Below are 15,011 nucleotides of genomic sequence, written 5' to 3' on the forward strand. Positions count from 1 at the left end.
CCGGTCTACCTTTTTTCAGCTATTAGATTGAATAAATCAACAAAAAAATACGTGACAAAATTAAGCGGAAGTGCAGACGGTACTGAAAAATTACTTCCTCTAAAAATTATTTCGACCAGATGCCAAGTTCGACCTCTTCGAGAAAAATAACCAAGCAAGCAGCAACCGATAAACTTCTTGATATTGCTCAGATTGATCATAAATAATCCGAAGTACGTAACCACTGATTACACAAGAAAACATATATGAAAGTGTATGGTAAGAAAGCACCTCAAGCAAACTGGAATGTGTCTAATGTCAGCAGACACTTACATCAGATTAGGATAACCAGGATTGTTTGATAAAACGAGACTGCGCTTCACTCTGTCAGGGTAGATTTAAGCTCTCCGTTGCTTTTCAGCTCCATCACGATATCACAACCTCCGATCAGCTCACCTTTGTAATAGAGCTGCGGAAAGGTTGGCCAGTTGGAAAAGACTTTAAGCCCCTGCCTCACATCCTCGTCGGATAAAATATCAAAGGACCCAAAACTCACACCCTCTTCTCTAAGGGCATTCACGACCTTGGAACTAAAACCGCATCTGGGAGCATCGGGTGTGCCCTTGATGAAGACCATTACTTGTGAAGAATTAATCAATTTCTTTAAACGATCTTCAAGAGTATCTTTCAGAACAATCCCTTTCTCTGCCAAAACCTTCTTGAGCTCCCCACTCTTTTGCATCTCCAATACAATATCTGATCCACCAATAAGTTCACCTTTGATGTATAGCTGAGGATAACTGGACCAGTTTGAATAAACTTTGAGCCCTTGACGGACTTCTTCATCAGAAAGAATATCAAAACTCTCAAAGTCCACCTTTTCTTGCACAAGGATGTCGACCACCTTTCGGCTGAAACCACACTTTGGTTCATCTGGTTTTCCCTTCATAAACAGCACAACAGGGCTTTTATTAATCAGGCTTTCGAGTCGAGAGTTAAGAGTTTCACTCACACCAGTAGATGCCGAGATTCCACCCTTTCCACTTCCAGCTTCAGTTACTTTTGCCCCAGCAGAATCGGTAGTATCAATTCCATGGTCTCTGAAAACTTCCTTTAATTCACCACTCTCGTGCATTGAAATTGCTATGTCACACCCACCAAGAAGCTCCCCTTTGCAGTAAAGCTGCGGAAACGTTGGCCAGTTAGAAAACTTCTTCAACCCCTCTCTGACTTCACTGTCTGAAAGAATATCGAAACTTCCAAATTTGACCTTCTCTTCCTTCAAAATGTCTACAACTTTTTGGCTAAATCCACATTGGGGTGCCTCAGGGCTTCCTTTCATGAAAAGCATGACTGGATTACAGTCAATCAGATGCTGCAACCGCCTTTTCAAGGCATCAGCAGGACCATTTTGTGCTTGAACTTTTACCTGGGAAGAACCATTTTCTCTTGCTAACTCTTGGACTGTTTCGAGTATGGTTGGTCCAGCAGTCATCCCAAGGCTGGCAGGAGCAGCAGGTTCTCCAGGGTTAACTGATCCAGCAACCCTATCAACTTTATTGGCCAAACTGGATGGATCTGCCCCTTCTAATGTATCCGCAACCTTTCCATCCTGGAAAATCAAAGCACAAACAGAACATGACAAGGATAAGAAAAATATACAGAACAATAGGAGAACCCAAACCAACAACGAAACAGCAATCATATGGAATTATCTCACTCAATTCAAAATTAACAAGCTTTACCACGTATCCAACTAGATTAAGTATCTTCCAAACTCATGAATCATAAATCATCCTAAACCATCTAAAATTGTCTCGCATCTAGTAAATCATTCTTTGGGCGGGTAGTCATTCGAACTGATAAGGTGTAACATAAGGCTTCTTTTATTATCCGATAGTCACATCACAATCCATGTCACCATTCACAGATCCTTATCCTTCTCCAGTCACTCAAACTAACAAAGTGTTCCTATTGAATCTCCACCAAACTCTCTCAAATTTTGAGTTTTCCATCATAATTGAAGCCAATGAGTACTTAAATCTCATTCGAAACAATCATACTGCTGCAAGTATCATATAATAAACAAAAAAAGTAAGCCCCCAGACTCAAATTTAAATCACCCGCAACCCAAAAGCAATTGGACACTAAACCCCACATTCACACAACCAGATTTACCAAATGCAAAACTCTCTTCTCAAATTTGAATTCGAACAACGTAATCATGCTCATTCAAAAAATCAAACTGGCAGCATCAAAATCACCAAGAAAACATGTATAAATCCAATAAGCATACCTTCACAAAGGCGAAAAACGGCACAGCGGAAACCGAATAGGCCTCGGATATCTCCGGCTGTTCCTCAGCTTCAACCTACAAATTACAAACAATGGTAGATTAAAAGTTAAACCAAAAATATATACATGCACACACAGAAAACAGAAAAAGCAAAAAACTTCAGAGAAGAGAATGAAACGTTACCCTTAAGAAATGGGCCTGCGGGAAATCCGTGGAGAGGTGGGCGAAGACCTCGTCCATGTGCTTGGAAGCCTCACACCACGACGCCCAGAAGTGCAGAACCACCGGCGAGCCGCCGTGGACCAAGCTATCGAGCTCCTTTTGCGACTGCACATCCTTCACTGAGCCACCCATGGAGAACGGAGTCTTCTGAATTCGGAAAACCCACAACCAAAAGCGAGAGAAACAGACGAGAGACGGAGGGTTTTGAAGCTGCTTATATGTGAATTACACCACCCTTTATCATTCAGGGCTACCAAAATATTTGACCTGATTTTATGGATTGGAAAGAGAATGTTTTTGTTAACATGCTTACCATCTCATTTTATTATCGTTTGATAAGATTAAATTTTAAAATATATGTAGTTGATTGATATAAATTTTAAAATTTAAACTGATCAAATGTTAATAGGTAAGGCGGTGAACAAAAATACACCTTACTTGCATCGTCACGCCTTGAATTTTATTAGAAAGTAAGCGCTAATTCGGTAACGTATATTTGGAACATTTGAGGGGGAAGAAGTAGCCATTGTGACAATTGAATAAGTTTACTTGCAATGCTTGACGCATAACATGTTATGTTGTCAGATTAGAAACAAAAACGATTTACATGGTTAAGTTTTTACTTGAATGCTTGGTGCAAATTCACAATCTAACAAGTCTAGTAAGACAGCATTATCCGTATGACAAGAAAGATAAAAGATATACCAATATTTTCAACCAAAAGATGAAATAAACTTTAGTTCAAAGCCATTACAATGCAAATGCCTGTTCTTTTTTCTTTGGTAATTGAAGAGTTTCATTACTCAAAGAAAGTAGACCTCATAAATTGGAACAAAAATTCACTCCAACTCCTTTCAAAATCTTAAATCACATGTTGCAAAAGTTAATTACTCTCTCCTTCAACGATTTGATTGTCGATCATCCCTAAATCTCAATCTCATAAGCACCTTTTCGAGAAAGCACTTTATTTCATTTCTTCTTGACAAAAGTTACTTGTCTCCGATTAACAGTGTCTAAGTGGATTAGTATTGTTCCAGCATTTTCTCCTTCGGTCCACTTAATCGATTCTTCCTGCAGTAGCTTCAAAATCTGCGTCGATTTAAAATACAACAGTCAAGTAATTGTTTAAACAGATGCACCAAGTAGTTATGAACCAGTCTTACCAATGATCGTCTTCGAGACCCCTTTGAGATATCTTCCTCTTTTGTATCACATATGACCTTAAGAAACTTGATTGCTGACTCGAAGATAACACAAAATTTCGGTAACCATGAAACAAAATCGTAAGAAAAATAGGAACACGAGAACGATTACTTACATGAGATACCAGAAAATGAGGAAATTTGACACTTCAAAAGACGTATTGCCTCCTTGGCACCGCATTCTTGCACGTCAAGCACTATTTCACCTTGTGTCTCAACATTTCTGACGAGGAAACGAAAAATGATGATAATTAGCATTGTCGGACCCTATACACTGCCAGTAACAAATTTCCACAAAGTGTCAAAGCACACACCACAGAACTATCAATAAAACGGATGCTAACCTAGGTTTAAGAATCATTTCATTCGACTTCTCCTCTACTTCACACGCCTTTTCGAGGAAAAAACGTCCCTGTGGTAGCACAATAGAAGTTATAAATTCATTTTGTCAAGGCAAATATTACTACGCCAGTACGCCTTGTTCAATTTTTGAAGCATGTAAAAGCTATTTGCAACAGTCGGAAGATGCTATCTTCTTTGTCAGGGAATCTTGTTTTTTCTGTTATTTGCATGAAAAAAATATAACTCATATCCCATCACTTCATAACAGAAAGACAGAAACCTTACTTGTTCTAGAAGTTTGTAAGCTTGATCACGATCCTTCTTAGCAAATGCGGCTACAGCCTAACAAAAGAGTTGATATCCTTACTCGATAGTGTGAAATTTGAAGGCTACTAAGAGACTCTACCCTCCATGTTTTATATATCAAATAATTGCACATAAGATAAGCCATAAAAAGTTACATACAGCCTGGTAATAGTCGTTCATTGTACTCCGATACTCCTTCCAAGACTTACGGAGACCCTGGTAGCTATCTTCGTCATCTGCGTCTGCAATTCTAACACACTTTAATCATGAAGGAAAATACAAGACATAAACATAAATTTGACAGGCAAATTGACTTGAGCAACCACACATGGAATTTAGCTACTGCCTTAATAGGTCTGTCTTTTGGATTAATCTGGATTTCATAGGAATTGAATAAATTCCTAAGGCCACCATTCCCTCCACAAAGGGTATTAGGGAAATGAAGTTTCTCCCATATATAGAAAAGGGTGCATACCATCCTCGACATGATGCTGTTGATACACAACAGCTGACTTGTACTCTGAAATGAAATCTTGCGGAGGTTCAGCAACTAGGTGTCCATAGGCTCCATATCTACTCCCTGCCTTTATTGTACTTCTTGGTCGCTCCACTGGTGTCTCCTCGGTTCTCTCAGAAGCACCAAACAGGAAGCCAGAATACCCTTCGGGAGATCATTTCTCTCCTTTTCCTGTTCAGTAACTTCTGCTCCTTTTGTATTTGAAGCCCTATCTCTGTTACTGCATGAGATGAGCATAGACATGTCAGAGTGATTGATATAATAAACTAGGAACTAATGAACTATAACTAAGTATTGAAGCAATACCCTTCGGTGTAGTTTTTGGATTTTCTGTCAGAAGATACTTTATATTTCAGGGACAAATCTGCAGACTGGACAATAATCTCAAATAAGACGGCAAGGAGATAAATACCAAAGTAGAATTTACTAAGCATGCTGGAACAATTTCATGGACTAGATCTTACTGTACCTAAAGCCTAAATGCTACACAAAATGCCCCATCCCCCAAAACTATGACAAAACAATAACAAACTTTTACACTCAAATATCGATTACAAGAGCTGTACAAAACTGCATGAATGCATCCTTGAATTAATTTATGCACTTCCGTAGAGTGTGAGCTCTCTTAGTATTACCTCCTTATATGAAATTAAGATTGAATTTACTTTTCTGAAGAACTGATTCAAATGTGCATCAGTGATGCAGTTTGACATGTTATTGGTAGAAATCAGAAAGCACACAAATCCCGTTTTGGAAGTGTTACTAACCTTCTCACTGGATTTTCCAACAAGTTCGTTCCTTTTTTCGAAAGTTGATGCTGGCAGATTAATCAGTTTTTCCATGCTCTGAACGGTATTAAAAGGAAAATGTTATTGCTTAGAAGTACTCTTTCTATACATAGCTTTTCAGTGTGTAGCATATGAAAGATATTTGTATAACATTAGAAAATTGGAAAATTATATTGCACATACATCTTAGAGTAACGAAAAGGCTACAAAAATTGTAAAGAGACTGGCTTTCAGGTTTCGATAAGTAAAGAGGGTTTAGTGTACCTTTTCCATATCATATCCGCAACTATCTGCATGTCCAAATAAACCAGGATTAGTGTTCACATATTAAGGTCATTGATAAAACAATTCTTAAACACCACATTAACATCCGTGAAATGAAATCAAAATAATCATCTTAAATCTACAACCATCAAACAGACTGCAATCAAAACATTCAACACTCAATTCATCGTGTCTCAAAAGTCAACATTTCAAATGCCTCAAGCATTAAGTTTTCTTTCCGTAAATTATGGTATAATCATACATTGCACCAACCTAATCATTATCCTACTTTTATTCTCGTCTTCCTTCTCTAGACCAACTCACTCTTGCCCTCTACTCTTCAATGTTCTTTCTTCCCAATCTTCTCTCCCAACTCCGATAACCAAGAGTGTGCACGGTACTTCAACTGAGTGAGTGCGTGTCTAACCACATTATGCTAGACAAAATTTGAATCATCCTTGACAAGTTCAACAATCATGTCAAACTCACAAATACAAACACTTCATGTAAATATATAAACCAAAGAACAACGCAAATCGAAATGGATGAAACAGAAAACTAATAAAAGAGCAAAACTGTACCAAGAACTTGCCGAATCCGATCCCTCTCTAGCTTGAACCCAACTCCAAGCATACTGAACAGAAAATCCTCCATGTCCTGGTGGAGCCGATCATCCTTTGAAGAACTAGACTTATCGTTTTCGACCCAAATTTCTGACATTGGCAACACACTGGAGTTCAGCTTCAACGGCTTGGTTGCTTCACGAGACCCATTTGCCGGTGTCGGCGCCGTTTTCTTAACATAATGCTTCCCAATAATGTTCGAGACGCTACCAGCTGAAACCGGCCGATATTTCGGCTTTGAAGATCCGGGATTCCCGTTCCCATTCATATTCCCATTCCCATTCCCGTTTGCCTGATACGGTGGCTTCTTATAGATACTATTGACAGGTAATCTGGAAGTTTCTCCGCCATCGGGTGCAGAGAGAGCCAGAGCTTCGGCGGCGTCGTCAGCATTCTTCCCCGCCTTGCAATACGCAGAAGCGATTTGATCGAGAGAAAACGCGGGCCCGAACGCCTCCAGCAAACCCCTCAGCGCCATCTCGTCAGTGACAATCGATGCGCCGTTCGAACCAGAGGCCTCCATTTTCCTAGAAACTCGACGGATAACAAGAAAAGAATTCTGAGGAAGACGAAGAGAGTCACACTGATTAGAACAGCAGAGATGAATTTTTTTCCAAAACAAAATTCTGGGTTCGAATCAGAAATGCAAATCAACCAAACCGATTTGAACGATCACAAAAAATCACACAAATTGATCAAAATTTTGGAATCGGAGACTCAAAGTTCGAAGCTTTTGGCACTCAAAGACGCTGTTTTATTCAAAAAATCTAACAGCAGTGAGAGATTGGATCGAATAGTTTCAAAAAAATCCGAATGCGAAACCCAAAAGAATGGGGATTTGGAGACGAAGATGGTGCGAGAGCGAGAGCGAGAGTGTTGTGATACTTATACAACTAATTCATGAGCGAGTTATGAGAGTGAGAGGATTGAAGAATATTTTGCATAAATAAACAAAATTAATAAATAAATAAAATCTAAAAAAATCTAAAAAAACCAAAAACAAAGAAACAGAAGAAAGCAGCACGCTTTTGGCGCCTTCGCTGTTTGCTCACTCGCTTTTTTCCCTTCCAAGGCACGTTCCTTCCGAGGGAAGTTGTTGAGTGATTGATTGGTCAAGTCGAGTGTTTTAAGTACTGATTGGTTATTGCCTACCTGGCTAATTACCAACCAAAAATACATGGATTTGGCTGACTGAACTGTGTGATGGTAGGGAAGTCGTCCACGTAAATGATACGGGGATGTTGATGTATGTGCGTCTGCATGCATTAGCCGATGGAATTACCTTACTGAATGATTTTAGTTTCTAATTTGATATTAATTTGGGAGATATTTGGTATGTTTCTTAATTTTTTGTAATCAAGAAGTATAAGATGATGTGTATGTGGGTTACGTCATTTGTTGAGAAGAGATTTTTTTGTACCTAGAACATAAGACGGTACATTACGTGTTATTATAATATAAGTAGACGAGATTGATTGAAAATTTACTTTTCTAGTCATCGAAACAACAACAAAAATTGATTCAAGATTGAATACAGAGCTAAAATACACCACTCTAATCAACTTGGTTGTCGTACTTAGGTTTGCAACTTTTTATTTTGAACTATTATTTGTTCAAAACAATTGCAAACAACGCACGTAATTATCTGATCACATAAACACCATGATGCCCTGGCTTCCATAACCAAATGCATCTTGATTAGCTTGCTTTCCCGTAGGTTTGCTCAACCAACTGCCATTTTTATGCCAGTTTTCACTGAAACAAACTCATCTGCACGCAGATTTTACAGTATAAAAACCCTAAACATGAAGAAGAAGAAGATCATAGGCAAGTAAGTAGCAATTGAAAATGGCAACACCAAAAAAATGGGCATGCGTAGCTTATTTGCTATTACTTAGCTGGGGAGTGAGCTCTGCTCATAGGGCAATTAGTATTGGCAAGGATAAAGCTGTACTAGTTGACAGGCCAGATTCCCTCGGCTTCGGACAAATGGGACAAATGGGAGGAGGCCTCGGGGGACAAATGGGAGGAGGCCTCGGCGGGCAAATGGGAGGAGGGCTCGGGGGACAAATGGGAGGAGGGCTCGGCGGGCAAATGGGAGGAGGGATTATTGGAGGTGGTATTAGTTTCAATCCAAGTTTTGGCGGCGGAGGTGACCAAGGTGGTAGATACGATGGCGGAGAAGGTGATGGTAGTTGTGGTGACCAAGGCAGTGGATGTGGTGATGGCTATGGAGGTGGCAATCGTGGTGGCTAATGTGGTGGAAGTGGTGGTGAGGAAGGCGGTGGTCATTGTGGCGGCCAAGGCGGTGATGATGGTGGCATGGGCCATGATCATAGCCGCCAAGGCTTCCCCATCCCTAGCTAAATAAACATATCTTGTGTAATAAGCATCATTGTGTAATGTGTGTCACAAAAGTTTAATAAAAACCCCCAAACTTGTGAAAAAAAAAAAAAAGTGTTATGCAGCTTTTGCCCTACTGTTGTAAGGCCTTCACCCGCTAATTTTATTGACGGAACTTAGAAATTGGACTGAAATTGCAAACGGAGTTAAACACAGTGATCAAATGTGTTCCGTGCCACTAGGGATCACAAAGCACGGCAGAGCCAGTGGCTCTAATTTTTTCACAAAGTCTTTGTTTAGAACCCACCAGTTAGAAAACACTTGTCGTCCCAATTTGATTCCCTACCGGTGCACGGGATGCTGGGGACTCGCGTGCACAGATCCATCTGAAACATCACTCCACAAACTTGTCCATTGTCGTCTTCGCGCCTAGTCGCCCTCACCTTGTGCACTGGATGAACAAAGCTCATAAGGCCTGTTCCACTTGCGAATATGCAGCCTGTTACACCATTTAAATATGCAGCCTGTACCACTTAGCATCATACAAGTACAAAATGCTTCACAAAACTAACCAAAATCAAAATTGTTATTAAACGTTCCTTAATTTGTGTACTTTTTGTGTTTTATGGTGGAAGAAAAATCTACAAATTGTGATTTTTGTGTGCGCATACCTGCATCTAGGAAATCCATATTGTGTCAAACAGGCTATACGTACGCTTAAACCCTAGAGAAGATGGATGTCATGAACAATATTTAACTGTGGCAGAGCCCTACATGAACGAGAATTTGATCATACAACCATATATACAAGAGAGTTTTGTGCGATTCCGCTCGCCAATTGGCAGTTCTTATTTCATTCTCAGCTTGCCAGAATTGGAACGCCGCAGAGTGCAGGAGCATGTTTCCCCTCTTCGAAGACAAGGTTTCCTCTTACAAATGTGGCTGCAACTCTTCCGGATAACTTTGTCCCCAAGTAAGCTGAAATACCCTACATATTGAAAGGTAACACAGGAGAGTAAAATGCTTGCTCGAAGCAATGAACTCCGATAACATAGAACTGGTTCAATAGATTAAACCGAATGCATAGGGGTTCCTCAAAATGTGATCAAGAAAAATGCGTACTGGGTGTTTGACATGCGTGGGGAATTCGTTATCGAGGTCGAATTCCACATCTGGATCCCATACTACGATATCTGCGTGATTCCCTATCGCAATTGCCCCCTGCAAAATTGTAATTTAATTAGTAATTAGACATATTTTAGTTTTTCTTGGTGCATATCAATATCCGCTTCTGCGCAAAAATTGGCTAAAACAAAGCAATTTTCCCTGTGTTTTAAAATCGAAACTTCAGATTTGAGCAGGAAAATTTGATGATAATTCCACCTTCAATTTTTGTCCAGCGAGCCTGGCCGGCCTTTCGCTCCACCATAAAGCTAACTGTTGTAATGTCACTCCATATTTCTGGCCATATGACCATGTTACAGGAAGAACAAACTGCAAGTGCCCCGAAAACAATGTCGGTTAGCTGAAACAAATCGCAACTTTTTAACATTTGAAGGCAAAAGTATGCCAACCTGCAAAGATGATATGCCACCCCAAGCCCTCAAAAAGTCTCCATCGTCGAGAAGCTTAAGTTCCGGCAGAGTTGGTGAGTGATCAGAGCTTAGCATGTCAACGTGTCCTTCCTGAAACAAAACATCAAAAGCCAAATGAAATCAATTTGACGGTAAATAACCATCCTCTTTCCATCAATTAGAGTAGTATGGAAAATCACTTTGTAAGGAGGCAGGCAAACAGAAAATAAGTACATACCAACAAAGCCTCCCACAGTTTTTCCTTGTTGGCTGCATCGCGGATGGGTGGAGAACACTTGAAACGCGTGTCTCCATCGGGAATCTCTTCGGATGAGAAAGCTAAGTAGTGAGGGCATGTCTCAACAGTTAAACTATCACCCCCACTTTTCGCTTCCTGCAATAATGGAGAAAAATGCACGTATCGCCTATCGGAGAGAGTAACAAGACGCTATATAAACCACAATTGTTGAAGACTATACCTTAATAAGATCTAATGAAGAGCGTGAGTCTGACAAGTGAACAATGTGAAGATGAGCTCCTTCTGCCGGGCCACCAATCCTCGTGTCCTTTGTCAAGGTCAAGAGATCCTTAATTGCTGCCTCTTCCCTGTTTCATAAACAGAGGAAACACAGTTATCGTGTGAAATTAGAACGAGGACTTAGCATCCACACGAACAATATCTTACCATGAAGGTGGCCTGGTCTTGAGATATGTTGAATAAGAACGAGGATTGTTACTACCATCTTCAACTCCCAAGTTGCTTTCGAGCTCTTGTACCTTCTCTGCATGTACAAGTAAAGGCCTTCTGTATTTCGCTAGTACAGACAGTCCCTCCTAATGAACAAGTAATTGAAAACACAGATTTTTTAAAAACGTCAGAACTGCGAAAGCAACATTCATCTCAAGAATGCCAATGGATGCAGCAATACAATCAACAAATAAGATGGCGATTATTTTATTTTAATTTAATTGCAAGGTAAATTAGATGTTTTATGTGATAGTGGGAGGGATGAATCTCATGAAACAAACCTTAATGTGACTGGCATTTGTCATAGGAAAGTCATTGATCCCGGATGGACACATAAAAGACTACAAAAATAGACATCGAAAAATTCATTAGACGAGGATCATAAACATCCTGCACAATTTGCGGGTAGAACACTGTTTCCTAAAGCAGGAAAATAGCAAATTTGGTCTCCATTAGATCCACACGATGTTTGAATTAGTTGGTAAGAGCGTTCCTTGTGGCACAAGAAATGTAATGGAACAGTTCTCTCTCTAGGCACAAAACTCACTACTTGAATAGTTACCTTTAGACCAAGAACACCGGCATCTAGGAGGTCCTCGAGAGCAGATGCATTGAACGCGTTTTCAGGAACAAGCCCTCCCCAAAAGCCTGTTCACATTGTATTTAAATTTAAGCGAGTTCTTAAATATTTGAGCATAACTGTATCCCCAACGCATAGTTTCAAGTTCATACCAACATCAACGTAAATTCTGCTCTCGGCGGCCTTAATCTTGAGTTCCAAAGTCTCCCTAGAAACCGTCGATGGCTCACTATTTAGAGGCATGTCAACCAATGTTGTTATCCCGCCTGCAAGAAAGCGAAAAATAAATCCATTCTCAATTTCAAAAATCGATGAAAACAAAAGAATGCAGCAGAGTTACATAGGCATACCAGCAGCAGCAGCTTTAGTTCCTGACGGAAATCCTTCCCATTCAGCTCTTCCAGGATCGTCGAGATGCGCATGCCTGAAACCAATACAAACGACGCGTTTAAGCTCAAGTCTAAAAACCTAATTACCTTCGTGACGATGAAGAAACCGATCGAAAAGACAACTGATTTTGTCATAACTTACACATCAATCAGGCCAGGCATGACAACGGCCTCTCCATAATCAATCACATTTTCCGACTTGATCTTCCCATGCTTTTCCTCTTCTTTAACAATTGAGGCAATCTTCCCATCCTTAATCTCAACTGCACATTTCCACATTTCGTAAACTTAATTATTTGGTGCTAAAACCTCGTGTCCGCCCGCTCTTAGACTCAAGTTATATCATTCTTCTTCGTAAATTAGTGTAGAATATCGTCTTACCTGCTCCGGAAATAACCCCTTGAGGTGTCACAATGCGCTTGCTGGCGATCCAATAATGTTGGAAAGGCAGCAGGCTGCAGTTTTTCGGATATTGCTGCAAAATAAAGGGTTTTGATCGAACTCTGTCAAAATGGCATTTAATTTTTTGGACGTTGGCAATTTCAAACACAACACATTACACAACTTAAAATTCGAACAAAAATATAGTCTGACATGCACACGAATACAACACATAACGTCCATAACATTTCTGTAAATAAAAATTTAGTGGATATATTATATACTAATTTCACGTCAAAAAAAAGAAATGATGTCACCAAAATTTCTTAGTGGAATATTCTAAGTGGGGTGGAACGTAGGACAGCATAACTTCTCTATCATCTATTATTTGACAAATTAAAACAAGTTCATATCACCCAGTATTTTAATATTTCAGATCCACTTGTCCACTATCAAAAGAAAAGTAAACAACAAACGAAAATTGGAATTATACACCGACTGACGTGTCGGAGTAGGATTCTCTCTCATTTCCTTCTTTATCTTCCTCTCCTTACAAAGAAATCAACAAAAAAAATGTTGACATGGTCTAGTATTAGTTCGGTACTGAAGTTCTTTTATAAAAAATGGGTATAAAAAAAAGATGAGCTTAAAAATATGTTTGGTAAACATTTAAAAAGAGCTTATTTTCACAATTTTAGATGGAAAAAAAATTGAAAACGTGACGTTGCAAAAATAAGCTTATTCTCACGGCACAACAGAAACAGTTTTTTTTTTTTTTTAAAGCAGCAATACCAAACCACACCGTCCAAATAGAAGGAGAATGGAATGGAATGGAGGAGGATTTGAAGGGAAAAGATGAAGTCAAAGAATTATAACTCAGAATCAACACGGTCCTTTAATTGCAATGATTTTTCTAAAAGAAAATAGTGTTTGCTTGATGAGAAAATGCAGAGAAAACGTCCAAGGAAAAACGGAAAATTCGAGTCTCTAGTTCTGATTTTTCTAGTTTGAAAACCATATAAATTCAATGAAAAAAAAGTTTAGATCGATAAATAATATCGTTTCATAAACTGATCTTTTGCTTTCTTTGCACTCCATTTCTTTGAATGGATTAGACAGGAAAATAATCACCCTAAAAATTCATATGGTATATTCCAATGATTGTCTGCACAAAACACAGTTTGGTTGGTAAGAAAATGAGCGAAACAAACGAACAATTTGGAATCATATATATATATAAATTACAAAAATCAAAAGTATTTCATTGCACTCCCTATTTCTCGATTGCCTTAAGCATCAGTATTAAACAAAAATATAAAATTAACCCACCAAGAAAAAAAAACAATAAAACAAAAATATCAAAGAAGCATCCCTGAGAGTGAAGAATCAAAACAGTAATACGTTGCAAGTTTCTACATAAAAATAGTGTTTGGTTGGCTGAGAAAAAACCAAAATTTAATCTAACTCTAAATCTTCCAGTATTAACGGAAAACCAGTAACTTAATAACATTTTTACATCATTAAAATCAGTACAAAATAATACGTAAATACAACCCAACAAAATAAACAAATGAAAAGAAAAATAAATTACATGAAACAAATGAAAAGGGGAAAAAAATCCAATTAAATTACATGAAACAAAAAATAAATTTGTCATCAGACCTGGGAGGGATACCGGAAATAGAAAAATAGTAGGAAAGAAGCGATCATCGTAAGCAGCGGCAATATCCTCCATTGCAGCGCCTCCATTTTTCTCTCTCCCTCCTCTGACTGCAGACACTGTCAAACAACAAGTGCTCTCTCTCTCTCTCTCTCTCTCTCTCTCCCCTCTCTCTCTCCCCCTCTATTTATGCAGATTCAACGCACCAGTGGGAGTTCCTGTTGTTGAAAATGATATCTCCGGATCTCTTCTTCTTAATCTAGCAGGAAATCCATGTTATAGAAATTTAATCCAACGATTACAATAGAAATTCACTTTAAAATTTTGAATCAATTTTCTATTGCTCAAAATTCCTGATTTTGTGAATTATGAGAAAGGAATCCGAAGAAGATCCTTTCGCATGTTGTCTAGTTGGACGTTGATAGAAGTCCACGTGGCACTTATCTACTTCACGTGGGGGAAATAGGGTCCATGTATAAGACAGTGGGATACGCGTACGTGGGGAGTAGACATACGACAAAGTGGGGGAGTGCACCTTAGGGCTGTCCATGTGCCCCAACTCGGGAAGATCATTTTGTATTACGAGCTATTAGTATTCTTTAGAATCGTAAGTGATATATTTTAAGTTTAAGTTTTGCCAAAAACAAAATTGAACTATAATATTGTTAAGATGTTTGACTTTTAGTTTATCATTTTCACTTTACCGTAAATAACATCATTTATTAAAAAATAAAAAATAAAAACACCACCTGGGATTTATTCCTGAATCTTGATGCCTGGATCCTGATGCCTTTTGA

At 38.9% G+C, this 15,011-nt stretch overlaps 3 protein-coding genes across 3 annotated transcripts; all 3 read right to left on the minus strand.

The window, feature by feature from the left end:
• Positions 1 to 163: 163 nt before the first annotated feature.
• On the minus strand, positions 164 to 2,746 carry LOC103930840 (monothiol glutaredoxin-S17). Its single transcript, XM_009340262.3, has 3 exons — positions 2,459 to 2,746; positions 2,276 to 2,350; positions 164 to 1,591 (listed from the first exon to the last, which is right to left on the minus strand). Exons 1-3 carry the CDS (start codon positions 2,627 to 2,629, stop codon positions 359 to 361), a joined length of 1,479 nt encoding a protein of 492 aa, XP_009338537.2. The 5' UTR covers positions 2,630 to 2,746; the 3' UTR covers positions 164 to 358.
• A 444-nt stretch (positions 2,747 to 3,190) lies between these two features.
• LOC103930747 (putative nuclear RNA export factor SDE5) lies at positions 3,191 to 7,623 on the minus strand. Its single transcript, XM_009340154.3, is given in 12 exon segments — positions 3,191 to 3,586; positions 3,661 to 3,734; positions 3,816 to 3,922; positions 4,044 to 4,111; positions 4,327 to 4,383; positions 4,507 to 4,589; positions 4,823 to 4,996; positions 4,999 to 5,084; positions 5,171 to 5,235; positions 5,632 to 5,709; positions 5,917 to 5,942; positions 6,498 to 7,623. Coding segments are annotated over 12 exon segments (1,503 nt in total). The 5' UTR covers positions 7,063 to 7,623; the 3' UTR covers positions 3,191 to 3,466.
• Positions 7,624 to 9,451: 1,828 nt separating this feature from the next.
• LOC103930665 (allantoinase) lies at positions 9,452 to 14,579 on the minus strand. The gene is made up of 14 exons (XM_009340060.3): positions 14,217 to 14,579; positions 12,555 to 12,648; positions 12,316 to 12,436; positions 12,135 to 12,208; positions 11,937 to 12,050; positions 11,767 to 11,852; positions 11,486 to 11,545; positions 11,142 to 11,290; positions 10,936 to 11,062; positions 10,695 to 10,850; positions 10,457 to 10,567; positions 10,266 to 10,376; positions 10,005 to 10,103; positions 9,452 to 9,870 (listed from the first exon to the last, which is right to left on the minus strand). Exons 1-14 carry the CDS (start codon positions 14,301 to 14,303, stop codon positions 9,742 to 9,744), a joined length of 1,518 nt encoding a protein of 505 aa, XP_009338335.2. The 5' UTR covers positions 14,304 to 14,579; the 3' UTR covers positions 9,452 to 9,741.
• Between the last annotated feature and the right edge of the window lie 432 nt (positions 14,580 to 15,011).

Source organism: the organism of the source record quoted next, unplaced genomic scaffold (assembly GCF_019419815.1).
Source record: "Pyrus x bretschneideri cultivar Hongxiangsu unplaced genomic scaffold, Pyrus_bretschneideri_v1 Contig19, whole genome shotgun sequence".
Taxonomy (NCBI): Eukaryota; Viridiplantae; Streptophyta; class Magnoliopsida; order Rosales; family Rosaceae; genus Pyrus; species Pyrus x bretschneideri.

Bases quoted from the DNA above. Each gene is read 5' to 3' on its own strand.
- LOC103930840 (XM_009340262.3), bottom strand. From the start codon at position 2,629: ATGGGTGGCTCAGTGAAGGATGTGCAGTCGCAAAAGGAGCTCGATAGC. The intron at 2,351-2,458 runs GTAACGTTTCAT...TGTAATTTGTAG, and splicing joins CGCAGGCCCATTTCTTAAGG to GTTGAAGCTGAGGAACAGCC. The intron at 1,592-2,275 runs GTATGCTTATTG...TTGATTTTCCAG, and splicing joins CGTTTTTCGCCTTTGTGAAG to GATGGAAAGGTTGCGGATAC.
- LOC103930665 (XM_009340060.3), bottom strand. From the start codon at position 14,303: ATGGAGGCGCTGCAATGGAGGATATTGCCGCTGCTTACGATGATCGCT. The intron at 12,649-14,216 runs GTCTGATGACAA...TTTATTTTGCAG, and splicing joins ATTTCCGGTATCCCTCCCAG to CAATATCCGAAAAACTGCAG. The intron at 11,546-11,766 runs GTAACTATTCAA...CTATTTTTGTAG, and splicing joins CCGGTGTTCTTGGTCTAAAG to TCTTTTATGTGTCCATCCGG.